The sequence below is a fragment of the Takifugu flavidus genome, chromosome 13 (assembly GCF_003711565.1).
Source record: "Takifugu flavidus isolate HTHZ2018 chromosome 13, ASM371156v2, whole genome shotgun sequence".
In the NCBI taxonomy this organism is placed as follows: Eukaryota; Metazoa; Chordata; class Actinopteri; order Tetraodontiformes; family Tetraodontidae; genus Takifugu; species Takifugu flavidus.
In genome coordinates, this window is record NC_079532.1 from 1393137 (window position 1) to 1419475 (window position 26339).

General features: G+C 44.4%; 2 protein-coding genes across 9 annotated transcripts; one reads left to right on the plus strand and one right to left on the minus strand.

Moving 5' to 3' along the window:
- Positions 1–110: 110 nt before the first annotated feature.
- Positions 111–21594, plus strand: LOC130536054 (serine/threonine-protein kinase WNK1-like). 6 transcript variants are annotated; one of them, XM_057051651.1, is made up of 29 exons: positions 111–330; positions 1868–2104; positions 2185–3006; positions 7300–7472; positions 7811–8031; positions 9573–9730; positions 10638–10726; positions 10799–11018; positions 11099–11200; positions 11338–11680; positions 11761–11921; positions 12017–12100; positions 12413–12448; positions 12889–13011; positions 13705–13775; positions 13852–14014; positions 14098–14214; positions 14825–14938; positions 15029–15077; positions 15162–15308; positions 15550–16538; positions 16622–16696; positions 16803–16922; positions 17015–17333; positions 17676–17853; positions 17975–18162; positions 18237–18422; positions 18502–18731; positions 18811–21594. In XM_057051651.1, the coding sequence occupies exons 3-29, from the start codon at positions 2218–2220 to the stop codon at positions 19180–19182; spliced, it is 5817 nt and encodes a 1938-aa protein (XP_056907631.1). In that variant the 5' UTR covers positions 111–330; positions 1868–2104; positions 2185–2217; the 3' UTR covers positions 19183–21594. The 6 variants fall into 6 exon arrangements, with proteins under 6 accessions (XP_056907631.1, XP_056907630.1, XP_056907635.1 ...); XM_057051650.1 differs by having other exon boundaries at positions 1868–3006; XM_057051653.1 differs by lacking the exon at positions 111–330 and adding an exon at positions 605–742 and having other exon boundaries at positions 1868–3006.
- Positions 21595–21669: 75 nt separating this feature from the next.
- rad52 (RAD52 homolog, DNA repair protein) lies at positions 21670–26334 on the minus strand. 3 transcript variants are annotated; one of them, XM_057051676.1, is made up of 13 exons: positions 25580–26334; positions 24064–24099; positions 23781–23902; positions 23601–23702; positions 23452–23545; positions 23308–23375; positions 23118–23236; positions 22956–23031; positions 22715–22878; positions 22466–22638; positions 22225–22305; positions 21913–22152; positions 21670–21837 (listed from the first exon to the last, which is right to left on the minus strand). In XM_057051676.1, the coding sequence occupies exons 3-13, from the start codon at positions 23832–23834 to the stop codon at positions 21776–21778; spliced, it is 1233 nt and encodes a 410-aa protein (XP_056907656.1). In that variant the 5' UTR covers positions 23835–23902; positions 24064–24099; positions 25580–26334; the 3' UTR covers positions 21670–21775. The 3 variants fall into 3 exon arrangements, with proteins under 3 accessions (XP_056907656.1, XP_056907655.1, XP_056907658.1); XM_057051675.1 differs by having other exon boundaries at positions 24201–26203; XM_057051678.1 differs by lacking the exon at positions 24064–24099.
- Positions 26335–26339: the final 5 nt, after the last annotated feature.

Here is a 26339-nt window from a genome sequence, read left to right on the forward strand (position 1 = left end):
TAAATGCAACATTATAGTGGTAGTTTAACCTGTGTAAGTGAGTAAAAATCACCTTAAAACGGTAACGTGACGCTGCGACTCGCGGAGTTTATGAGGTCATTCTTGGCCGGCGCACGCGCTTTGAAGGAAAAAAAACGGTTTCTTCGTCAATATGTAGCAACTGCGTCGCCCGTCAATGAGCCTGCAAATCGCAGTTTTGAGCCTCACAACGCGGACGTTTGTCTCCGAGTCTCACGGATGGCGTTTACTGGGTTCTTTTCTCCAATACGAAGACTGATTCGTGATGTGAGGGTAATTTAGACGTCGCCGTCAGCTGTCGTTGTTCATTCGGTAGGTATTCGTGTTCTATGATGCTAACTGTTAGCAAACACGAGTATGAATACGGGCTATGTGTCAGCAGAGTGCGTACAGTTTTTAAATGTGTAAATGTTCCGTGTAGATTTAAAAGCGACAAAGCGCCGAAAGGTTCGGGCATCAGTGCTTCAGTTGGGTTATTTGAATGGGAACAGCCGGGGAGGTGGGTCTCGTCTCTAGGCCATCAGCAAGACCCGCCTAGCTTAACGTTTGCTAGCTAGAAAGTAGTGGCGCTGTTGTCACTGTTCAGGGGCTTTTCACCGGCGTCACACCGGTGTAAGAGTCGCTGCTCAGGCAAATGATCAAAATAGGACAGCATACAAGCCGTTCACGGACATTGCCGGAGACCTCTAACCAAGAACAGCCCCGCTGGACAGACGCAGAAATGGTCCGTCACGCTCGGCCGAACGGGCAAGTCGGGGCGGTATATAGTTTAAAAGACGTGACGTGGTAATCATTCATCGCTGGTTAACGTTTGACTGGCGAAGGATCGGCTAACGCCAGCTAAGTGGCTCCCTGCTATCTGTTTTCATTAGCCGGCTAACAAAGAGTAGTTGCCTTGTATCCTCCATGGTGCCGTGTCTAAAGGCTTCGGTGGCACTTTTAAAGGGGCAGAGGTATGTACGAGGGTTCTGCTTGGTTAGAACCTCATTTTGGCCTGTATTTACCGCCACTGGTGCTCACATTTACAAGGTTTGATTGTGACATGGCTTACGCTGGCAATGGCCGCGATCATGGCAGAGTGCAGGCGATTAATAGGTCGAGGATACGGGTCGTCGCGGTCGATCATGATTGCGTTTGCAAAATCGAAATTCAGCAGCAGAGAAATGTTAGCATTGGTCCGAAAACCCATCAAACGGTACTCATTTTGCATCTGCATTCTGCTCGTTTACTTAGCTTTTCAGCGTTGTCAGCAAGTATGGAGAAAAAGCTGCCGCAGTTGTCCTAAAACTACGGTTTATTTCAATTTCTACCTCCGCCGCGGAGGTCGTGTGACAGCCTGTGTTTTGTCTGTAGGCAAAATAAAGTTACGAACGAAATTGGATGAAGTTTTCAGCAAATGTTGACAATAATCCAAGGAAGAGCTGACGGAATTTGCTGCTATTGAGACGTTTTGCCATAGAATGCACCCCTGCAAGATAACCTTTACGAGGACACATGCATGCAACTCTGGTTACACACTAGAACGTCTCTATACTGTGAAGCATCTGATGCTGGGGAGGGCTACTTGTCACAGCAACTAGGCTACCACGAAATGAACCGACTGTCTCGGGGGACTTTGATGTTGCTCCCCAAAAATCGCGAAGGGGCTTTGATCATAAAGCACCCTGCTGCTTAAGCTGCGTAATACTACTTCCTATGTATACTACATTTCAGGTAGAATGGACTCTATGGGACTGTAGATGACGACATTAAGGACAGATTTAATGTAGTATGTTCTGGTGAAATGTGTAGCAGCAAACGTGTTTTTAAGGTAATTTTGGAAACTGATTTTGTTTTTTTTCTTTTGCAGTCAAAGTGGATTTGAGCCAAGTAAGGTATCTGCCCCACTGCCGAGGCCTTCCATTGGAGCTTTACTGCCTGTTGCAGGCTGTGCACATTTGATCCTTTCCACTGATTACTCCTGCTTAGAAGAGGCTGCGCCGTGTGTCGTTAAGGTTGGATGGTTTGCATTAAGTTGTCCATCCTTTACGTCCAGTCCATGTGCTGTGTGAAGAGTATCTAGCCACAGAAAACGCCAGACGGTGAAGTGAGTGTTGCTTTCGAAGGCACGGATCAGTACAGTTTACATGGCAGACCTTGGACTATTCTTGTTTTAACTATTTTTAGGTATTGTACCCTCTTACTCTTGTGAGTGGTGGGATGTCGGAAAATCCAGATGCCAATATGGTTAAGTTCCTGGCTCCCCCTTCGAAGAGTGGAAATGGCCCGTGTTCAGATTCAATGGTGAATGAAGGCCGGCCGGCAGAGGTGAGGCGTAGGCATCACACCATGGAGCGAGACCGTTGTAACCCCGAGCACCGCTTCCTGCGCCGAAGCGTCATCAGCGACTCCAACGCTACAGCGCTGACCCTCCCCATACCCAGCAAGATTCCCATACCTGCACCACAGAGAGTCCAGATACGAGAAGCAATCCCCCAGAGGCCTCAGGCTGTCGTCCATTTACCCAGAGCTGAACCAAGTTTGGTTAAACATGAGGAGTCGGCTCAACTTGGCAGTCCGGAAGTGGGAATCAAAAAAGACCTAGAAACAGCTAAAGTAGATTTAGTGCCTTCAGAGCAGGAGCCCGCTGTCCTAACAGACGTTTGTAACGGAGATGAGGCGTTAGCGGCCCACTCAGCACCGTGCTTGGGCACAGAATCATCAATTCAGTCGGAATCTGAGAGCTCAAATGAAGCGAAGGTGCCTCACGACGGCGAGGGAGAGGAGGAAGAGAAGGACGCAGCAAAAGCGCGAGCAGAGGCTGAGCAGAGGGAGGCTGAGAAAAGGGTGCAGGATGACATCGAAGAGGCTGAGACAAAAGCAGTGGGAACATCCCCAGATGGCCGCTTCCTCAAGTTTGATATCGAGATTGGACGAGGCTCATTCAAGACCGTTTACAAAGGCCTGGACACGGAGACCACAGTGGAGGTGGCCTGGTGTGAATTACAGGTATGAACGCGGTCACTTTAATGCACTAGCCTTCCTGTCACTGTCACATCCTCATGCTACCTGTGCAGCATCGCCACACACCACCAGCTTTCCTGCTGTGGCTGTTTCACATCCTGTTTTTGATCCAACCGCCGTCAAATCATAGAGCTTTGCTTTCTACCTGCATATAAACGAATGTCACGACCAAGATATTTCTAGTTAATGTTTTCAACACCTTTGCTAAGTGTCTGGGACAGATCCTGCCTGAAATTCTTGACTCCATCTTTGATTTATTATAAGCACTGTATATATTGGATATTCACCAACAGATTCTCATTAGCAGAAGAGTAATATTGGTAAGATCTCTAAGGACCGGTCAATGAGTTGGTTTTTATTTTTTTTTTTTTTTTTTAAAGCTTCGGACAGCCAGAGATAGTGAGTGATAAAATTTAGAAAATATCTTTTTGGTTCAGTTTTAAAACCAGGGTCCCGTTAATAGATTTCCATTTTTTCAATTGGTAATTCTGCTATTTAACAAACCTCTGTGATGTCCTGTTAAATCATCGTGGCCCAGAACAAAGTTTGACCTCATTCATCCCGTGAATGTTTGTGTTTCCTGTCACGCTTTCTCTCAGCCCTGCACAACCACGCATGCACTCTGGTTCCTGAACAATGTGAAGATCAGACACGTGCCCCTCCCCCCCACAGAGCAGATCAGCGCATGCTCACTTCATTCCGGCTGTGAATCCAAAATGGGTCACATTCCTGATAGAGGAATGAAGCAGGCCTTCGTCTGGCCACATCCCACCTTATAAAAATACCCATTCTAACGCAACAGTCAGTTTAAAAGAATATTAAATTCAGTTGCATCTTTATACCTGCATTATAATTGGTGATAATAAAAATGTTTCATTTTACTGGCCCACCAGTAAAAAGTCAAATGACGACTCGGTTGCTGTGACTGATTAATTTAAAGTGGAACTAAAGTTTCTGAAATTTGCAACCTGAGAACTCATTTGTTTTGTTGCGTGGAGAAGTTTCAGTGTAGAAATTGTTCATAAAAATCCTGTCACATGGCTTTTAAAGCCGTCTCGTGACCTCTTCAGTGCCAGCTTGACGGCCTTTATACACAGGACTGGATGAAATGTTGAAGATTTTTTTGAACTATAAGACAAAATCTAATTTGTATAAAACGGCACGCAAATGGCAAAACCTTTACAATTGTGCTCATCTAGTTAGACAGTATTCAGATGTACAGATGCTAATGCTGATATGCTAATGCGTAGCTATGTAGTTTTTCTCAGGTCCACCTGAGATTTTGGACATTTTTGGACTCCAGCACTGTTTCATAGCTCACCTTTTTAAAAACTATAACCAATGTTTAAAATTAAAACTAACTTCCACCATGACTTGACACTCATCATGTATTTATCCATTCATGGAAATTGATTTTTTGAATTGAAATAGCTTAAATGACAAAACAATTTGTAAATGTTTCAAGCTAAATACATTTGTAATTAGACCTATTAATGAGGGGGAAACAAGCTCAGCAAATGGAACCGTGGGTGTGACCTGAACATCATAAATGTGGAATGTGCTTTTGTTTTTAACACATCTGGTCACAGATCAGTTCTGGTCCAGGCTTCATACAGGTTTCTGGCCAATGCAACTCCTACAAGTATATTATCATTCAGTTCCAATGTCCATTCGTCAACTTTAGTCACGCTCTTGCATGTGCACTTTTGTTTTGGATCACACAGAGGAGGCATATCAGAAGAATAAGTAGGTCACCACAAGGAGGAAGTCCAGAAGAAAAAGAAAAAACAGGACCCTCCCCTTTCTCATTCAGTCATGCATTCTGAACCATATTATCCGCCAAACCTCGCTTCCACATCCTCCTCTGACTGGAGTCCAGTGTTGAGAGCCGGTGGATAACTCCAGGCATCCTTTAAAGCCCTGTGAGCTGCTGCTGACGGCCCCCATCGGGCACCGCTCAGTATCCAAGCAGAGTAATATCTAATTAGTCACAACATGTGATTGTAACCATAAATCGCTGTTAGTCTTTATGCTGCTCTTTCTCTCTGTGCATTTAATTTATTCTGTATTGGCACAGTTTTGGTTCAGAATGTCTTGGTGTATCATACCTGATAAAAAAAACTATCATCCAACCCTGCATAGCTCATCAAAGGTGTGTCAGATCTGGTTATTTTCAGCCATGTTGACAGAGCTGCTGATAAAGACGTGTTCTAATTTGGATTTCTGTTGCTGTGTACAGTTATGTTTCAATTTTTCTGTCCTCTTACTTGCTTTATTGCCTTCAGAAAGACTGCAGGGTTTGTTCCGTCAGGCTGGAGTTGCTGGTGTAGACGCGGTGATGCTAACGCAGCTGATTCATGTCTGTCAGATAGAGCTGCTGTGATTCAAATGCAGCTGCCGTAGCCTTCTGAGAGCACGCCATGTTTCCTATTTTATCACCAGCGAGGACCTCTCCATAAAGTGGCATTTAGAATGGGACGGTGGTATTACTCGGGGAAAGACTCATGTCAGTTTAATTGGTCTGAAAATAATATGAATCTTTATTTTCATGGCTGTGAAATCAGAAGGAACAGGAAGCAGCTAATACATTCAGCTCTGAACTTTAAATATTGGTCTAAGTAACAGTGGTGCGTATCACGCTGTAAGAACCCGGTCGCTGCCTCAGTGCCAGAACACAAACGGAAGTGTGTAACAATGCAATCACAGGGTCGCCTGAAGGTGTTGTTTGCAGCCAATCGCATTATGTTAGGATAAATAGCAGCGTGTCCGTGTTGAACAAGGTGCACTATTGTGCCTTAAGGAAGCTTTTGTTGATGTCAATGTCCGCGGTGTCAGGCCTGGTAAAACTAATTGGCTTTAACTTTCATGAAGACATTCGAGTTGTGCCAGTGTGACACGAGCCTCTCAACAGGCTCTGAGTTGAGCAAGTGCGTTCACTCTTTAAGGGTGTGACATGTTTTATCCAACTGGAAATTCCCCCTTGACTTAAGTGATTTAAAGGATTATATAATGAGTTTGCTCTGGGTGCCAGCAGTTATATGTCCACAAATTGCTTATTCGTTCTATAATCCCTTTATTTTTCATGCACATCTCATCAGGGCATAAACTGTTTTATTTCTTTTAAGTGCACATTTTACACACCACAATAGACCTTTTTATATTCCAAAATTCATCCCAGTTTTATTTCCTGGTGAACATTTGAAACCTTTATCTTAAGCACATGAACATGCTTCTGTGTTTTCATGATGGCTAACCACCACACCGATGGTTAGGTCTCTGTCTGTTAACAGCCATGAATCGCTGCACAGGTCTTCATTTGATGAGAAACAAAGAGGAAGCTTTGACTCACTGGGTCAATTTTTTCTTAAGTAGGTCACTTGGTCCAACGCTGTGATTCAAATGCAGCGTTCCCCCTCTCCCAGGACCACAGTCCTACCTTGGACTTAATCAGTTGCACATAATTTTCCTGTTCTCCTCACTTGTTGGACCTGAAATTATTAAAATCCAGTTGTCAAAAATATGCTTAGCCCCGGCAAATTCGGCATTTCGTTTCCCTTGTTGCATTTGTCATTTTACCTCTTACAAAAGGATTGGATATTCTGGTTGGCCTTGGTAAGTCTCTGGGGGGACTGAGGAGGAATCTGGCTGGAGTTTCAGTGGGCTTGTCTCAGTGGTATGGGTGTGTTGCTCTGTATTCATGCATGCCGCAAATGTAGGTCACACCAGGAATTACTCAGGGAACCTGAGGAGGCTAGTAGTCTCCATTCTACAAATCCAGTCTGTTCGGACTCCTGACAGTTTAGCTGCAAAAATGCTTCTACTTTTGTCGATGCACAATGTGTTAATTAGTAATAGATGGATAGATAATCTGGACTCCAGTGATTACTCTCAACAGATCCTGCAGTTCTTTAGCATCATCAATCATAACTTGACCATGAACCAAAAACTACTGTACATAGTATTTGAATGCATCTTTAGTAACATTTGATGACCCTAGTGTTCGATCCCTCCTGATGTGCGTCTTCTACAGCTCTCTCTTTTTGGTTTGACCTCAGACAAATCCAGATCCACAGTACATTCCAAGTGTTTCCTCACACAAACGGACAAATTCAGTCACTGCCAGGGAAATAAGTCATCATCCTGTGCTTTATCCTGCTGGACTACTACTAATCACAGTGGTGATAATAATAGTTGCAGAGAAGCCGGTTGATCTCTACCTTTTATTTATAAGGTGAAATACTGTACAGCAGTCTCAAGTGTGTATTTCCTCCCCCCCAGGATCGCAAGCTATCAAAGGCAGAGAGGCAGCGTTTTAAGGAAGAAGCAGGGATGTTAAAAGGACTACAACATCCCAACATTGTACGTTTTTATGACTCCTGGGAGGGACCCTCCAAAGGCAGGAAGTGTATTGTACTGGTCACTGAACTCATGACTTCCGGAACTCTAAAAACGTGAGTGATGATGCTTTTACACTTGGTTGCATCCCTTAGAAAAAAGTCATGCGGTATTAAGTATTATATTAATAATAGAATGATAATATTAGAATAAATCTGAGGTATTCAGACATGCCTGCTCATATGGTTATATGCATTTATTTTAGTTATTTCCAAATATATATATTCCCAGTACAGTTGATATAAATAGCCTTTTATTAGTAAGAGTTGTAATTATTGTACATTTGCCCATTTTGGACTTTTTAACTTGTATCATTCGAATGCCACATTTGTTGTCTGTAAATTTTTCTTTTTCTATTTAAAACCTGGTTGAAAATGCTGATCTTCCTTTGCAGATATCTGAAGCGGTTCAAGGTGATGAAAATTAAAGTGCTGCGGAGCTGGTGTAGACAGATCCTCAAAGGACTCCACTTCCTCCATACGAGGGCTCCCCCCATCATCCACAGGGACCTGAAGTGTGACAACATTTTCATCACAGGCCCGACGGGATCGGTCAAGATCGGAGACTTGGGACTAGCTACACTTAAGCGAGCTTCATTTGCCAAGAGTGTCATAGGTAGGCCTTGGTCATCTCTACCTCTTAGTTTCTTTGCTGTTGTGGGGCATTATGTTGTTTGAGGTCAATGTTTGCCTTGAAAATGGTGTTGAAAGTGGGTATTTTCCCTGAGTCATGTTTCAATAGGATCAAAAACAGACCACAGCGTTTCAGCTGTCTCTCAAACCACAGCTCAAATGGAGGCCAGATACTGTGGTAATCTTAAACAGATAACCACAACTCTTTCTTGTCTTTCCACTCACACGGCAATTTAATCAAGTTTGGTCATTGTATAGATTTCTGTTTCTCCAAAAATGGAGCTTTTTTTCCAGGCACCTACTGACTGTAAGTAGCGCCTATCACTTTGTCATACTCTTTACAACAACACATTTTATAATAGTTGTCATGCCTTCTTCCAGGTTAACCTGACAATGGCTAAAGGTATGGCCTTTGCTTCTGTCCTAGATTGCTCTTTGTTCTGTGGTTTGGAAATATGTGGTCTGTTTGCCCGTTATAATGTTTAACATCTTCTATGGGTTTGCCTCTACAGGATTTTTTTTAGTGTTTGTGTCTTACCGTCTTTCAAATTATTACAGGACTTGTGAATCTTTTTGCTCCATTTGTGTCCAGGGAGCGCTTCCCATTCTCTCTCTTGTCAGCAGTTTTTTATTTTATATTATTTTATTTTTTCATATTCCTGGGTATGTTTTTAAAATGTAGGCTCTAGCCTCAGCTGTGCCCCATTCTGCTGTTTGGAATAAATAGGGTACTGCTGGTCATTGAGCGAGTATGACCTGTAATGGGCCTGGTAAGTCTGACTGTGTGCTGTAACACACATCAACATCCAAAACAATTATATTCAAATCACCAAATGAGTTTTTCTGTGTAAGACCTCACATTAAATCTGAACGGATTTACCTAATGGAGCAAGGCCATTGTGCAAATTCACACCGTCGTGTATGGTGACTAGCTATGGAATCTGCTTCCCTCAGTCTTGACCATAACATTCCTCCTGCAGGTCAAAGAGAAACACACGGTAAGTCAACGTGTAAAAGGTAAGTGCACTGTAAAAAGTTGTGGTTTTAAGGTCTTGACAAAGGTAATTTCCATAGCTAGAACTATGTTTCCCCTGCCTCAAATCAGTTAAGACAATAAGAAGTGTTTTAGCAGAGTATTATCAGCTCATTTTTAAACAATAAAGATAACAAGAGATTTGACTAAACGGTGTGTTCTGAACATTGGCTCGGTTGTATTCTAACTAAACAAGATTTTATGGTCTTACACAGACAAACGTGTACTTGCTTCTCTCCAGTGTAACTGAGCCCCACTTCTCCCTCCTTTTTTGTTTTCTGTCTCTTTTTGCTTCCTTTCCTCTTTTTTTTTCCTTCCGACTTTCACCTCACAGGTTCTGCTCGTGGAGATATCCGTCGGCTGGTCACTCTTCTCGTCCTCCTCTTCCTTAACCCCTCACGGGTTAGAGGAGCAGAGGGGCACTGGCTTCTGAGAAGCCCTCTCAATCAGTAAGGGAGATCGAGAGTTCTGAATAGTTGTTTTGATTTAAGGTACCCCTGAGTTCATGGCGCCTGAGATGTATGAGGAGAAGTATGACGAATCAGTGGATGTGTATGCCTTTGGAATGTGCATGCTGGAGATGGCCACCTCAGAGTACCCTTACTCAGAGTGCCAGAATGCTGCACAGATCTACCGCAGAGTTACCAGCGTAAGTCTTTATTTCAGCTCTCTATGTCACCCCCCCGCGTGCCTTCACTTCTTTTGTGGGATGATTTTTTATATTCCACTCTTTGGATGATGACTGAAAGGAAATTGCCAATCTACCAATGGAATGAAATATTTTAGTCTTATCCACACTTTTAATATTAGCTGAAGATCAAAATACACGGTTCATTGTGTGATCAGACTTTATATATCAGAGTTTCCTACATTAGACAAAAATAGCTTCTTTACAGGAATAGTTATTTTTTATTGTTACGAGGTGAAAGGTTTGTTGCGACAGATACGTAGTGTAGATATTGTGGAAGGAAATGATTTAAAACCACGGAACGATGCTGTGAAACTGGCCACTTAGGATCAGAAAAGGTTATGTCATCAAAAATTAAAATGATAAAATTTCAAATAATTTCACAAGAGAATATTCCTAGCTAATCAATTTGTGGTGTAACCATCCCAGTTCATGCAGATGATGTCAACTGCTATTGTGGAGTGATTTGGTAGGTAGTGTCAGGTTATACATCCATAGGGAAACAGTTGTTCATACTATTCTGTCATTCAGCACAGCTGCGCAGCCTATAGTCAGCCCCCATTTTTTGTTGCACTCAGCTTCCTGTTATTTTAACACTCGGTATCTACCGATCAAAGCACCCAATGACATTTATCTTCTAACATTTGAATGATTTGCTGTGGAAGTTAAGTTTATTATAAGCAACCCTCCCACCATCTTATCCTGACCTTTTTATTCAACCTCACAACACAATTAAAAGAGGATTTCAGTTTAACCTTTTAATGTTTCTGTTAGTGTGAAATTGAAAAAGATAGTTTTGGGGAAGTCCAAAACAGAGAAAGAACAGAACAGAGAACTGTTCTCATTTAGGAGTCTGTGTTTCCTGTAGGGGGTGAAACCAGGCAGCTTCGATAAAGTGGCCATTCCCGAAGTGAAGGAGATCATCGAAGGATGTATTCGTCAAAATAAAGATGAAAGGTCTCGGAGTTTAAAGAAACAAGTTTAATACAAGCTCTACAGAAATTTTAACTGGCATTGTCACCTATTTAGGTACTCGATCAAAGACCTTCTGAACCATGCCTTTTTCCAAGAAGACACAGGAGTCAGAGTGGAGCTGGCAGAAGAGGATGATGGAGAGATGGAGGCTATTAAGCTGTGGCTGAGAATTGAGGATGTGAAGAAGCTCAAGGGGAAGTACAAAGATAATGAAGCTATTGAGTTTTCCTTTGACCTCAGCAAGGATGTACCGGAAGATGTGGCTCAGGAAATGGTAAATCAATTTCAATTCTTTAGTCTAAAAATGACACCATGCATCTTGAAAGTAAAGGATTTTTCATCTTTGTGTTTAAGGTCGAGTCAGGTTATGTGTGTGAAGGCGACCACAAAACTATTGCAAAGGCCATTAAGGACAGAGTTTCCCTAATCAGTCGTAAGAGAGCACAGCGCCAGCAGGTATTTATACAAGATAAACATGGTGTAGCAAATGTACAAGTATATAATGAATAATAAGATGCTTTGCTGGAGCTTTGGGCCTTTTTTTAACCAATGCTGTTTCGCAGTTAATCAATTTACTGTTGCGTGTCTTGAAGGTCAGAGAAGATCAGGAGAAGAAAAGAATAGAAGAAGAACCAGCACAGCAAATTGGGCAGCAGTCTGGCTCAGAGGTGCCTCAGCAGATTTCACAGACTGCTTCTTATGTTTCCCCGCCACCAACTCAACACAGCACACAGATGCCTGCAGCTCAGCCGAGCATCCAGAGTCCTAACTACAGTACTCCTCAGTCAACCCAACACACAACTATTGTGCAGGCTCCTCCACACTCGGGGGGCCAAGCCCTTGCTCCAATTCAGAGTCAGAGCAATGCCTCCGTCCAAACAGAGACTGACGAACCTGAGAACGACCAACACCAGCACCCACAACCAGCTGGAGCAGGTATTATAGCTGTAGATTTGGTATATTCAAACACCTACAGCTCCACTTCTGGGACCTAACCTTAGTGTTTTATCTCACAGCTGGACATATCGGAGTACCTGGATCCTTCATTCACTCTGAAGGCCAGTCTTCTCAGTCTGGAATATCTTACAACTCTGTTAACAGCCAGCAACTACAGTCCCAGGTGTCTTGCTCACAGATGCAGAACGACCAGACTCAACAACAGCAGCAGCTGTTGGTGGTGAGTGTCGCATCAATCAATCCGCTTCTGTAGAAGTTGGCTTCTGTCTTTTGCTATTTCACAGCGCTAATGTTATTACTTCCTGTGATGTGCAGGTTAAACCCCCAAGGCTAGGAGTTCAGTCTGAAGCTGGCCCTGTTGCACCCAACAGTCAGTCTGCTCCAGCTGTTTCTCCACAGGTGTGTTGTTCTCCATGTTATGGTCTTAAATCAATGGTAGCTGCTACCATCCGCCACAGAAACACTTTAATACTCCATTTCCACAATAACTCATTTCTATGAGCGAATGCGATCATTGAGGATGATTTTTCATAGTCTGAAAAAAATCACTTTTAAAAGATTCAGTGTTCTCTGCTTCAAGCGAGGATCAGCAAATCACCTGTAATTCCAGGTTCCCCCGTTCCCCTTTCAGTTGTTCTTTGGACGGTTTGGGTTTCTACTCTTCTTTCTCAGGTTTCCCTCTCTTACCCTGTGTTGTTTTGTTTCTTGTAGTATGGAGTTTACTACCAATCATCAACTCCCCCTCAGGTAGATGAAATGTCCCATTTTTCTGTTGCCACCTTTAAATTCACCAACTAATGATTCTTTCTAACAAAAAATCTAAATGTGTGACTGTGGCAGAGTCCATTTTCAGTCAGCTACTATTTGTTTTTAGGGGTGTTTCTGCTGACAAATTTTATTTTTAATGGGCTCTTCAACACAGAAGTGATATTGTTGTTAGACAATCATTAGCATTACGCTGCCACCCAGCAACATCATCAGTTCGATACACTTTCAAAAAAATAAATCTTAATTCCTGTTTTCAGGCCAGGCAATTGGTAAGTACTTGTGGCTTTGAGACAGCCTAAATTAACAACAACAAATCTTGATTTGGAAAAGAGGGGGTTTTGGAAATAAAAGTGTCACTGTGTTTCATTTCTGGTTTTATTCTTGCTTCTGTCTTATCTTTATGTCTTCTGGTCTTACAGATACCTGCCCAACAAGTGATGATGCCTCCTTCCTCTCAGTCATCCAGCCCACAGCAACAGCCAGACAGCAGCAGTGCTCTTCAGAGCTCTTCTCTCACTCAGAATGGATCTCAGCCGCTACAGGTGACCTGCTCAATCATATCAAACCCGCACAACAATATTTCTTTTCCCTAAAATAATTACCTTTCTTTTGACAAACATCACAAATCTTCACCTTTTTATCTTTCTTCCACACCTTGCCTTCTGCATGCTACATACTCCTGCATGATAATTAGTCTTGGGCCAGTGATCCAAGTCCTATCATGTCTCCTTCACTCAACGCAGGGCATCTTCACTTCCTCTATCAGGCCTCTTGCCTCTCTTTTCTGCAGGTACTCTTATCGAAGACAAAACAAATTTGTGAAAATAAGTACCAGGCTACAAAGCATTTTCTTTGCACCCCCTAATATAGTTCTTGTTTGTAATTAAGTCCATTTTTTAAATAAAAGATTAACTGTACACAAACTCACATTTTCCAACGACTTAAGGGTTCATCGGGTACAGCTAGAGTGCAACATTAAACCTTAAAAACAGTATTTAGCACATTGTTAAATATGGTACTGTAGTCCAGAAAAACGACTCCACCTGGTGGCAGTTTAGTCTGACGCATATATTTCTGCTAAATAGTTGGTATCTGTTAAATATGCAATTAAATCAATGAATTACATTCCATCGACAGTCTTGAAATCATTGAAATGTAGGCTTGTTTTTTTTAGTTGCAAACACATTTTGTTTGTGAATTGCACTTGACGTCTTCATGTGAAAATTGTATTTCAGACAACCGGGAACATTCCACAGCCCACCCCAGTAGAACCATCGTCTGGTTTGGTACTACCTTCTACAGAAACGTAAGAAGGAAGTTCATTTTATAAAAGAATTTACCCAGTCTATCTGTCATGTCTAATAACATTATTTCTCTTTTAGCTGCCTCTCAGATGCAGCTTCAGGTCTTAGTGATGGCAATGAGGGAAGTTCTACTTCAGGAGGTCGTCACGAGGGGCGTTCATTGAAACGGCACCAACGGCGGTCTGTACGCAGCCGCTCCCGCCATGAAAAGACTACAAGGGCCAAGCTAAATGTTTTGAATGTATGCAGCTTGTCATTCTCAGAGTTGTTCTCATAGTCCATCCTTTTTGTCATGAAATGGTTTTTAATCTAAATATTTTGCAGATTTCTAATGTTGGAGACAGAGTAGCAGAGTGTCAGCTGGAAACGCACAACAGAAAGATGGTGACCTTTCGATTTGACCTTGATGGTGATAATCCAAAGGAGATTGCACATATAATGGTAATGTTTTCCTATTTTTAGACACTTTGTAACTGTTTTCTTTTATTAAAAGAAAAAGAAAAACTAGGGATGAGGGTAGCTCAGTCTGTTAAGGATCGGGCTGAATAGTGGGGGTTCTCAGTTCAAAACCCAGTGCAGCCAACACATGGAATGTGTTCTGGTAGTAGGGGAAGATGCCAGAACACTTTCAGTGCACTGCCGATGTACCCTTGAGCAAGGTACCTGGCGACTCATTCAGGGAGGGACTCTGCCTTTGCCTGTATGCAGCTGGCATAGGCTCCAGCACCCTCCCCGTGACCCCCCCGAAAGGGATGAAGCGGACAAGAAATGAAACCAAATGAACAAAAAACCCAATTTTCACATTTGTAACTCTTCAGTCACGTGCCTGCCAAGTGAACAAGCAGAAATATTCTCAATTATACTTCCTTCATCTTTTCACTATGGCACAGCCAACTGCTACTCACCGTATGCGTATTGTTGAAATTCAAAATTTAATTCACATGAAACTGCACAATATGTGCCCCATAGATCAACCTAAGATTTTTCAAGATCTTGCATTCATCTTTAGAAAGTTGTGTTTAGTTAAGTGGTGTATTTCTGTGTGTTTCAGATTGTAAGTGATTTCATCTTGGAGAGTGAGCGGGAGTCTTTCATTGAGCAGGTCCGTGAAGTCATAGAAATGGCTGATGAGAAAGGAGAGGGCATTAAAGATGGCTTCCATCAGGTATTTATTTTACTTTACATGAATCTAACACTTGTTTTTACCCCTACCTGTGGGAAATAGTCTTACCACCTTATATTTTCCTCTTTGCAGTTGAGCGATCATCAACAACAGCCTGAGCTGTCTGTGCCCATGCTGCCAGGTTGGTAACATTTTAACTCACAATTAGATTCTAATGTCGCAACTTACACCTCAAATATGTCCTTTTTATTGACATTTCTCTCAGGCATTTCTCCCAGCACGACAGCCCAGGTGGTGCACTCAGCAGGACGGCGGTTCATAGTTAGCCCTGTACCTGAGTCCCGTCTACGATATGAACAATTCTTTGGAGCTTCTTCTGCTAACACCTCTTTTGGCGATGAATCTTCACCAGGTAAGAAATGTTTTTTTTTCCTTTTCTTTAATAATGTAGTTGAAATTCACTAAAATGTAGTAACAGATGTATATATAAAAAAAAAGATTCAAATTTAAACAACCTAAAATGTGTCATTCCATAATGTCTTACAGGTTGAAAATATATTTATGTTTGCAAGTCATGTTATCTAAATTTCAATTCAAATTTCAATTCAAATTTTCGACCCTAACTACTTACTTTATTTTTAACATTGTTTCAGGCCCCCCCATGACATTGGGCCTTTCTCTGTCTGCTCCATCGGGGACTTTGCAGCAGGCATTTAGTGAAATCAGACAAGAACACACTGAACTGTCCAACAACATGGAGCCCACTGCCATTGAGAAAGAAGCAGGAAGTGTTCCGGCCCCTGATGCTGGACTAGCTCCATACTTTAGCAATGTTCTGGTTTCTTCAGACTCTGTCACTTCCACAACAAGCTCCTCTTTTCCATCTTTGCCGCTCTCAGCTAACATAACATCATCAGCATCGTCCTCAAGTGGACAGGCTTCCCCTCCGTCAATGATTATTCAGTCACAATCTCAACCCTGTGCCACCACCGACCCCAGTCCAGTTACCCAGTCTTCACATGAAACAACCCCATCACAGCAACCACCAGGAGCCAACATCCCTCCCCCATCTTCTGTTTCCGTTCCAGCGGCTCAGACTTCCGTCTCCTCAACGTCCGGGCCTCAGCTGAGCAGTAATTCAGTCTCTCCACCCAGCACCGCCAGCAGTATCCCTGCCTTAGAGCAGCAGTCTTTTAGCAGTGCTGTCACATCTTCTCAGCCTATGAGTTCGACCACGCATGCACCTCAGCATACAAGTTCTCAGTATCAGCCTGTCCCTATCCCCACCCAACTGCCTCCTCCCAGCGCTATGTCCAGTCAGAGCCAAGTCCAGCCACAACTAATGGAGTCCGAGGGAGCGGACTTCCAGGTCAAGAGTGCTGGCCGAGATGATATCCAGGCTCTTGATAAGAAGCTTCGTTCCCTTTTTAAAGACCAGAGCTCTGCTTCATCCTCTGCATCAGTGGATCCCAGTCACAACACAGGCACGTCCTCACCTCCTACTGGGACTTCTTCCCCACCACCCGGTGCAGCTCTGATACCCCCATCTCATCTGCCCCTCAACTCTGGGGTGCAAGGTTCTGTGGGCCCCACAACCCCAGCAGGACATGCACAGACTCCTCCATCCAAACCCAGAGCACAGGTTGGTCATCTGTTTAGCTGTAAGGAAAATTAAAAACAAATGTTATGGTAGAACAAAGGTTTATATTGTCTCTCTGTCTTTAGACTTTACCTACTGTTATTGATCAAGCTGCAGTACCTCCTTCCGACATCATGCCACCATTTCCTGGACCAAATAAGGTGAGGTCAAAGTCTTTGGAATGCTCCATTTTTTTGGCTCTAAAATGGTGAATTATTTCAATGATGTAGCATTCATTGACAGTCGTTGAATTCTTTGTCACTTCAGTCGAAGCAACCTCAGGATAATTTGAATGCTGATGTGAGGAGAGCACTCAGCCCAGAGACTGTTCAGGGAGGGGACAGAGTCCAGCCAGGAGCAGCCGGTTTCAGTCTGGGTCGTTTCCAAGTAGGTTTCCAGCAAATGTATTCCAGTGTTGCCTGTTGGTTAAGGTGGTTTTACCATTACCCTCTTGAATTAAATTATTTTTTTATGAGCAGGTGTCTGTGGCCCCCGATGACACATCCAGAAACGTTCCAGATCCATCAGGCTCTTCTTCCTTGACACCGTCTTCAACCTCCTCATCATCTTCCTCATCTTCCTCATCTTCCTCCTCCCCCTCAAGCCCTGAAAATACCCTCCACCGCTCATCCCCTCTGGCAAAAGGAATTTGTGAATCTAACAAGCTAAATGAAGCTCTGCCTGTAACTACTGGTCCTGCACATCCCACCACAATTGGGCGATTCCAGGTTTCTACAAGCACCAGTGCCACATCTGAGCCAACACCCAGTTCGAAAGTGGGCCGTTTTTCTGTCACAGGTGTGTAAAGATGCCACATGATGCAGTAATGCTTCCTGTTTTGCCTCAGGCTTGTTGTAATTCCAATTTGATTGACTGTAGGAGATGAAGGCTAACAAGTGGAGCCTGTTTATTACATCCGCCCTTTGGTACATTTAGATTAATGATGTGCACTGTGGGGTTTTTAAAAACGTATCAATCAGACATATGAATGCATTCAATCCCCTAGCCCATCAAATGGTTTTTAACCAAGTGCTGTTGAAAGGCTGTGGTGAAACCTTCATGATGGAGCCTTTTAAAGGTGTATCCAACATATGCATTACATTTTTAAGGCGATAGCACAAATCTGTGATTTTCCCTCAGTGACTCCTGCAGCCCCTGCAGCTGACAACGATCAGTCACATGGTTCCGTCACCCAGAATGGACCTTCCACCACATGTGAACCTCATCATACAAATGCCCATTACAGCAGTGACAACGATGAGGACTCTGGAACTGAAGACGGAGCTTTGCGCAAAGAAATTAACCGTCTAAGAGAAAAGTAAATCATGTTTCCACATCTTTTTAAAAAATGAATTGGCTGTTATGGTTGTGATGTTTCTTAAATGCTTAATTAAAATGTCATATTCTCCGTGTAAGTTGTTTTAATTGCCTGCTTTCAGACATATGATGGAGATCCAGGCCCTGCAGACTCGTCAGAAGGAGGAGATTGAGTCTTTGTTTACACGCATGGGAAAACCTCCTCCTCCCTCGGTTGTCTCACCTGCTGTGGCAATGGCTGGAGGTCGGCGTCGGCGCAAAAGCCACAGATCGAGTCGCAACAGTGGCCAGCCCAGCCCTATACACTCGGGTACGGACAGTGAACTGCATTTTCTGATGACTACAGCTGACGAGTTGGACAATATTTGTTAACTGTGCCTCTAGTTTCAGGATCGCCAGGCCTTTCTCAGAGTCTTCATGCCTTAGACTGCTGCACAGAGCAAAGTTTACCGTCGGCAGCAGCAGAGGCCTCGGATGTGGCTGCGGAGGCAACACAGTTGGCTAACAGTTCATCCGTGACGAAGTTCAGGTCCTCTCCGTCCATGCCCAGTCTCAGTAATTGCACCACAGGTCCGGTAACACTCTGTGCTGTCACGGTGGTCTGCTTGAGTCTTTAGCTACAATCTTGCTCACGTCTGTTGTTTTTCAGGATTGGGTGAGACCAGCATCGCAAATGGTTCAGGTCATTCCCAGGACCATTTTGTCTCCATGGCACAGGCAACAGTGTCCACCTCCGTGACTTCCCACACCCAGAAGGGAAAAGGAACCTTCACTGATGACCTGCATCAACTGGTAGATAACTGGGCCAGAGATGCCATCAGTCTCTCCCAGTGCAAGAGGGGTCCTAAAAATGGTGCCACAGCAGTACTGGGACATGACGTAAGCACTGATTGTTTTTATTCCAAACCATGATGAGTAGTAGATGTTTGTATATTGACAGCTGATTTCTCCCTCACAGATTGTCCCTCCAGCCAGTATGGCCCGCAAATTCTCAGCTCCAGCGTACCTCTGCCCGACTCTTCCCCCAAATTGCAACACGACTACAACTCACATTCACAACCCAACCAATCCTTCAGCTCATTTAGGGCCCCGTAAAGGTTCTCTGGGACCAGTTGCTCCAGGCTTTGGCTATGCATCTGCCCCGTACAGCTCATCTCAGTGGCCAGGACCCACGGGCACATGCCAGGTCACCATGCTGAACCAGGCACAGCCCCTGTCACAGTACCAGCCCCCTACAACAGCCCCCTTACACCAAGGCTACCCAGTCGGGGCCACAGCAGCCCCCCAGAAGTCCATCGGCCAAGGAGGATCCAACCTAAGGCCCACATAGCCCAGTTGAGAGTCTTGCTGCAGTGTAAGCTTTGAGTTGCTTTGCTTGTTTTAATTTTTATTTCGATTTTTATACTAAAGTGTTTTTGTTTTTTTTCCCTGTAATACATGTTATCTGTCCTCAAGCAGAAAAAAATATGTCCGGTAAATGGAGGGAGAGTGCAATAGACATCCGCAGCACACGTTTCACGTTTAGCCTGCCATTAGCTGTGGAATCAAGCTGTGATGAGTTGGTTGGTAGTGTCTGCCCCAAAGGCACGTCCAACAGCAGCCAAAGATGTCGTGAGAGCAGATGTTGAAATATTGTCATTCCTTTGATGGTTGGAGACATCCGGGTTTACGTCTTTATAGATGCTGACTTTAAACAGAGCTGGGAGAGCTGAACGCACCTGATGACACATGAGCTCGGTCAAAAGACTTGGGATGGACGGTTTGGTGGTCTAGTGGAGGATGGGCGGAGTTGAGTAGAAAGTGAAGTGTTGGAGGGTGCAGGAGATGATGGATAAGCAAAGTGTATCAGACAGGGAGGAACGATGTTAGTTAGGTGGCAGTGTGATGGTTTAGGTTGCAGTATGGTTACATTTCCCTATTAGTAAAATGCAATAATGGCAGAGAGTAAATATACTGTCCTTTGTAACTGTGGCCTTATTCCCTGAACTCATTAAAACATTGAATATGTACATAAATACTTAACTTGCATAACTCCACTGGTTTATAATTCCATGTTTATCTGATTTGTCCCTGTGAGTCTAGTGTCTTTGTGACTCTTGGCCATCGAGGCACCTTTATTATTGGCATCTGATTAGCGAGACGGTGGATCTGCCATACGGAAGGACTTGTCCTGGTGTTGATCACCAGTTAGAGTTAGAATCTTTTGAGGTGACGCTGCTGTAAATCTGGGAATTGGAGGGTGTCTGCAGGGTCTCCAGATGTTTTTGTTTTGCTTTTAAATTCAAGAGTGGCATTTTGTAAGGATCCCAAACGGAGACACCAAAACCACTTCACGAGCTGTGGAAAACATGCCCGTCACATCCTCATTAGTTTGTTGGAAAAGGTGACACCTCCCACCTTGTTCCTGTTGTTTAGACAGTAAGAGTCACCATGTCGCATTAAATATCTCCGCTCACTTCTATAATCAAGTGTCTGGGGTTCTATTCCTGTGGTCTGTTTTTGTATACATATATTTAATAAAACAAACGTTCTTTATGGACCTGTATTCAGCCATCAGATTTTGATGTTGTTTCACTGTAATTATTATTAAAGGTTGTTAAACAACGTGTAGTTAAATGAATATAAGAAGTGCAATTGCAGGGTTGTTATTATCAGTATGCTCCCCGCCAGCCAGGAGAACTCCTGTAGTTTATGAAGCTCTATGACGGTCCTGCCCCCTCTCTTTTTTTTTTTTCTATTTAATTGTGTATATATATGTGTCTAAATGTGAGGAACACGCTGACTCACTAGAATACGTTGCGATGACCCACTCTGCACACACTCACCTGTAACCATGCGGAATACTTTAGTGCCTTGCATCCTCACTAATGACGAATGCGGATCACCAGTTAACTGAACCTGTACACGGTTGAAACGCCGCACGCAAATCCATAACCGCACAGGTGTGTTCAGAGCCCCGAGTGCTCCGAGGCACAGCACGCAGGACTGCAGAATAAAGAGCACATCAGAGTATTGTGGGAACTTTCTGTCTACGGTAAACACTTGCTGGTTGTTCTGTCATCTGTCTGTTAATATGTGGCTCATTGGTAGATTTGCTGACGTGCTTCTGTGGATTGATCTTTAAACTCTTGGACAGAAGCACTTGTTGTGGTGGCGAACGAGCCAAGTCTCAAAAGTTCGGTTCACGCGAGTGCCGCGCTGTCGGCCCGACGCCTTCGCCTGCTCATAGATGGGATGAAATAAACTTCTCTAGAGAAAACAAAGGTTACTGCAATGCAGAATATGCAATGTTTTAAAGGGACCGAGGGGAAATGGAAACATTTGCATGCTGATGGGGGTTGTTACTGACTCAGTGTTTTTGATATTGCATTTAATTACAGATCTCTCTTTTTTTTTTTTTTAATTATTTGTTGCCTTCATGAGTCATGATTTAAGTGTTGATGTGTTTAGTTGCCATTGATACGACGGGCACAGCTTCAATATTGGCATTTAATTTCTGCATGCTAGCTTCACGGAATGATTACAAATGATAACCAACTTGCAAATGACCACTGTACAGCACAAGTTCTCAACCAACGCTCCCGCTGTTACCAGCCACAGACCTGCCTACATCTGTGATCTTGGAGCTTCTATTTCTGATCCCTCAATGATTTCATGTGATTCAGTGTCTGTTTTGTGTATGTTTTTCCACATTGTACAAAATGTAAAAAAATAAATAAATAAAAACATCCGTTAAAGTGCATCTTGCAACCTTCCCCCCCGCCCCATTCAACTTTACTTTGGAGGTTGTGCAAAGTGTCACAAAGAGGCAGGCGTGTACAAGATAAAACTGGGCTGACTTTTATTTGATAATACCAGTTAACTTTGTTTCCGTTAAATTCTTTTATGCAAATAAATACAGAGGGAAACGTAGGAACAGACACTCAGGCCTCCAGCCTGCGTTTCTTCATGTGCTGTCCTTGTCTGTATGGGCTGAAACTTTCACCTGACCAGGCCAAAGAGTGAAATAATATTTATCCCTGAGATCAATGATCAACTTAATCAATTCACGAGCTCTCACCTGTACTGTGGTGATACCGGTTCGGGTGCTGAGGCCTGGATTGTCCCTGCTCCCGTCTTCTGCTGTGTGGTGCTGCGTCCCCTGGAGGTCTGCCTGGACCGCTCTGAGGTGTCTTACTGCGGGTCTGCATGGCGTGACTCCTGGGCGTGCTGGGCCCGGCGTCTCTACACTGTATACTGCCTGCTGCAACGTCCAGGTCCTCGAACCTATCCAGGGTGAAGTCCCAGATCTCAGGGTCGTCTGCAGAGAGATATGAGGTGTTTTCATTGAGGTTCATCTCATCTGAACCCTCTGGTGGTGGAGCTACCTCACCTGCTCGACAGTCTTCTGTGCTGTTCGGCTTCACAGGTCCAGATGTGCTGCTTTCAGCAGACGCTCGTGCACCCCGATGGCCTGAAGTGATGGTCACATGAACCACAGAGAAAAATTAAAGATTCTTTCTTGGTATAAAAAGACAGAATAGTGGTTTCAGCCTCATTCAACCCCCCTCAGCCTCTTGACCACCATCAGAGATGATCGGAGAGCCGGTAACAGAAGGGAGATGATCCTTTACCTCCATCGGCTCCTGGCACGATGGAGAGCTCCGTGTACTGGGACTTGGGTCGATCCTGTTCCTGCTGCAGCTTTCTGGCCTCCATCTCTTTCCTGAACTTCTGCTGGAGCTGCTGCTGTCGGAGCTTCCTCAGCTGTTTGGGATCCGTGTGTTCTCCAGAGCCAGCGGCAGCGCTGCCGTCCAGGCAATAGAATTTAAAGAGACGAAGTGAAGAGAGAACGATGCATCAACAAGATGAACCCTGTTTACCTGGAGTCATCTTCTTTGTTCTCAGGAACATTAGGAGTGTGAACTTCTGAACAGCTGTGGTTTCGGTGCAGGACTGGAGGCTGGAGACTGGAAAACCGGGCTTTCTCTACCGCTGCTTCGCCTTGGGCTCGTTTGGTTTGGGCCGGGTCTACGAGAGGAGTCGGCTGCACGTAGAGTGAGAAGATTCAGAATCTGCAGACTTTTTAAATAACAAGAATGCGCTGGGAGTTTATTCACTTGCCTGTTTGGGGATTTTGTTGATGGATAACAGGTATTCTTTATCCAGGATACAGTTTCCCAGGACATTTCCAAAACATCTTAAAAAAATCAAAGCTAATATGAGCGAAAATACACCTACACTAAGAACCAAACCTTGTCCTGAAAATGATTTCACTTCCAGTACCTCAGAGCCCTCTTCATGCCGTCAGTGACTGCTTCCTTTCTGGCCTTTTCCAGTGAAAGAGCTTTGGACTTGAGTCCCTCACTGACACCATAACCTACATCTTCATGGAACGCCCCGTCCTGGAGGAACGACACGCCATCACGCACGTCATGCCAGAGCACAGCTGAAGAAATGCCAGGATTGAACTCACCTTCAGTTGTACTTTGACGAATGCGCTGACGCCAACGTAAAACCTCCCGTTAATGAGGTCCACGAAGTCTGTAGAACATCGGAGAGCGTTAACACAACTCTGTGTTGGTTTTTCATGTCAGTTTCCTGTGTCATTAAGTCATACCGACATTCTGCTGAGTGATGGAGTGGGACCACCCGTTGTATCCAAACATCTCATTGGCCAGGCTGACCACACGATGCCCTTCAACATAGCAAACCTGGGGGAGTTTAGTCCAACTGCAACAGCTGACTTTTGCACACACCGACACTTACTTTCTGTCCTCCTCCAGCCACTCTGGTACTGATGTACTCCGGTCCAAGCCTCTGCTTCAGAGCATCGTGCACGGCCTGGTACTCTTCGGCTGTGTAGGTGTACTAACACCAGGGTCCAGGCAATTATATTAGAATATTCTAAATATTTTCATGAAAAATGGCCCAGCGGTTTCGGCCTACCTGTCCGAAAGACGTGGCTGCAAAGCTGCTCTTGTCCTCGGAGATACTCAACATTCTTGCTGCTGGTCAATAATCGGTGCTCACTGAAGACACCACACCTGTCAGAAGGTTCAGCTCTCGGCCTACCAAAATAGTCATAAATCTATATTGACAAACAGCTTCAGCGGGGAAAAACCTTCCAAATGAAGCTAGCATCAAAGTGTGGGCACTTGTAAACTGTAGCCTGACCGCAGGAACTGAGGTAATACTGCATAATCTTTATCACTTTAGAAGGATAACTCACCAAAAATCTCAAGATGTATTTTGGGGGGATTTCAACCTAAAAATGATCAGAACAATTAAAATTTACATTTCCCGCTCGGATAGCTGTGGGAGGAGTTTATAATGATGAGTTCAGGTACAGTAGAAAACCAAACTTACCAATCAGTTATAGTTTCTTCTTTATGTTTTTTCCTACCTAAGGCTTATTACTATTGAACTATGTATAAGTAGTGTCTGCCAGCTATCCCATTTTAGAAAGTTACAATGGTTTTGTCTCGCTAAAACTGTTAACCCGTTTAGCATACCGTTGCCAGTGTATGTTTAATTAATTGATTTAATGGATGGGTTTCTCTTTGAATGAATAATTATCTTCCTGCTAATGTGGCACGATGTATGTAAAAGACTCTAAATGCAGCTTCGCTCAGCTCAATTCATCTGCAATGTTTCATTGCGGCAGAAGCTGCTGTTTACGAGGTATTCGTGAAGTGAACAGGAAAAATACAGTCAGACACGAGAATAGAAATGTAACTTATATGTTTATCTTTTTCACTAGGTCATTTATACACGCAAAATATGTCAGTGATCAAAACAAGTGATTGATTATTTCATTATTTTCCTTTTTCGCAGCGTGATAATTTGGGGACTCATGAGTCATTTTACAGGTACATACAGGTTAAGAGCGCCGAGGACCTGCGTCAGTACAGTCGCAGACTGATGTGCTCGACCTTCCTGCGTGGTTTCAGAGTAAAGTTCCTCACAAGACCCACTTATTTACATTATGGCCCGTGGATTATCTACAAAAAAGGGGGTGGGGGTGGGGGTTGACAGATGGCAAGACACCCGCTGTGTTAAACGCCATAGATTAGGGTCAATGCTGGAAGCGACCACCACAACCGCTGCCTCCAACATCTTTATTAATCCATGTCATAAGGTCACAAATGGCCGCGCTGCATGTTGTACTTTTATTAGACTGTAAATAACCTGTATTTGGATGTTGGCTATGACTTTACCAGCTGCACTGGAAAACCTGAAGAATACACTGAAACATTAAATGCAAGATGTTTTATTCTCGCCTGCACCCTCTTGCTCCAAGGAAGAAGCGCGTCCGCGTGTCGCGCGCGTCCGCGTCCAGGTTCGCTTTTGCATCTCGTCAAAACAAAGCGGGGGCGAGCAGAGAGGGGGGGGAGAAAGAGAGAGCGAGAACGAGAGAGAGCGACGGTGCATGCCTCATGAATGAGTCCCCTCCGAACGCACCTCTGATCGGACCCTCGCAGCCCGATGCCCGAGTGGCCGCGCAGCCCGGCGGGGACCCGTGAGAGAACCAGCAGCCGATAAAGCCGGACAGCACACACATTCCATCGGTACTACATGAACGTTTCATCTGATCTGGAACAACACGCCAGGGCAAGGTACTGTGTGTGTGTGTGTGTGTGTGGTGTGTGTGTGTGTGGTGGTGGGGGGTGCTACAGTGGGCGGGCAGAGGCGCATGACATACGGTAACTTTGTGGCCATTATGAGACATTTTTACTCGGGCTTACGTGTTCTTGGAAAGCCACGTTGTTCGTAGTAGTAGTAGTATTCCTCTCACCCACGCAGGTAGAAAGAGTAAAAACCTCCACGTACGCACAATGGCCCCAAGGTTCTTCCCTGTAGGATGGACTGCCGATCGCGTGTTTCCGACTGATTGACCATCTACTGTCGAATAAACGTTACGCAGCCTGCGCAGCGGGCCGTGAACAGGCCGCAGAAGGCAATGGTAGACTAACAGGAATTAAAAGTGGCATCGATCTTACTATAGACCAGCCTGAGAGGGGAGGAGGAGGGGTGAACAAAAACTGGAATGCCCAGACTGGCGTGGCATGTCGGGAAGACACGGGGCGCGATGTGCGCTCGTTTCTGACTGAGGTACGATCTGAGCAGAGCTCTCATCAAAGCGGCAGGCCTGAAAACACGGTAGTCACACACGGAATCGGTCAGCAGCGTGCAGGTCGGCAGGTATGTTGTCTTTGTCTGTGACAGCCCAGACTGCTGCTCTCCCCTCTGCCCAGCAGGGGGCGCGCTACCCTGCAGGGGCCAGTCCGCTTGCATGGGGAGACACCCAACCCTGCCGTTAGCTGGTGGCGTGGAGACTCCAGGGGAGACGGTTGTGGCTTTGCAGGCATAACTGTCAGATTCTGTACGTGCTCAAACACGCGTTTGCTCTTGTCCTGTGATGTCATCCGTGTGGCTTTCGGGGCGTTGTCATTTCCAAACGATCTTCCACTATGTTGAAATCAGAAAAGAACTAGACAGAAGCAG

What these genes read in the sequence shown, in the direction of transcription:
- rad52 (XM_057051678.1), bottom strand. Translation starts at nt 23,834, where the DNA reads ATGTTGAGTATCTCCGAGGACAAGAGCAGCTTTGCAGCCACGTCTTTC. An exon ending in CAGCCACGTCTTTCGGACAG is followed by an intron (nt 23,703 to 23,780) that starts GTAGGCCGAAAC and finishes CCCTGGTGTTAG; the next exon opens with TACACCTACACAGCCGAAGA. An exon ending in AACAAAGAAGATGACTCCAG is followed by an intron (nt 22,639 to 22,714) that starts GTAAACAGGGTT and finishes CCTGGACGGCAG; the next exon opens with CGCTGCCGCTGGCTCTGGAG.
- LOC130536054 (XM_057051650.1), top strand. Translation starts at nt 2,218, where the DNA reads ATGTCGGAAAATCCAGATGCCAATATGGTTAAGTTCCTGGCTCCCCCT. An exon ending in TCTACCGCAGAGTTACCAGC is followed by an intron (nt 9,731 to 10,637) that starts GTAAGTCTTTAT and finishes TGTTTCCTGTAG; the next exon opens with GGGGTGAAACCAGGCAGCTT. An exon ending in TCTCAGTAATTGCACCACAG is followed by an intron (nt 18,423 to 18,501) that starts GTCCGGTAACAC and finishes GTTGTTTTTCAG; the next exon opens with GATTGGGTGAGACCAGCATC.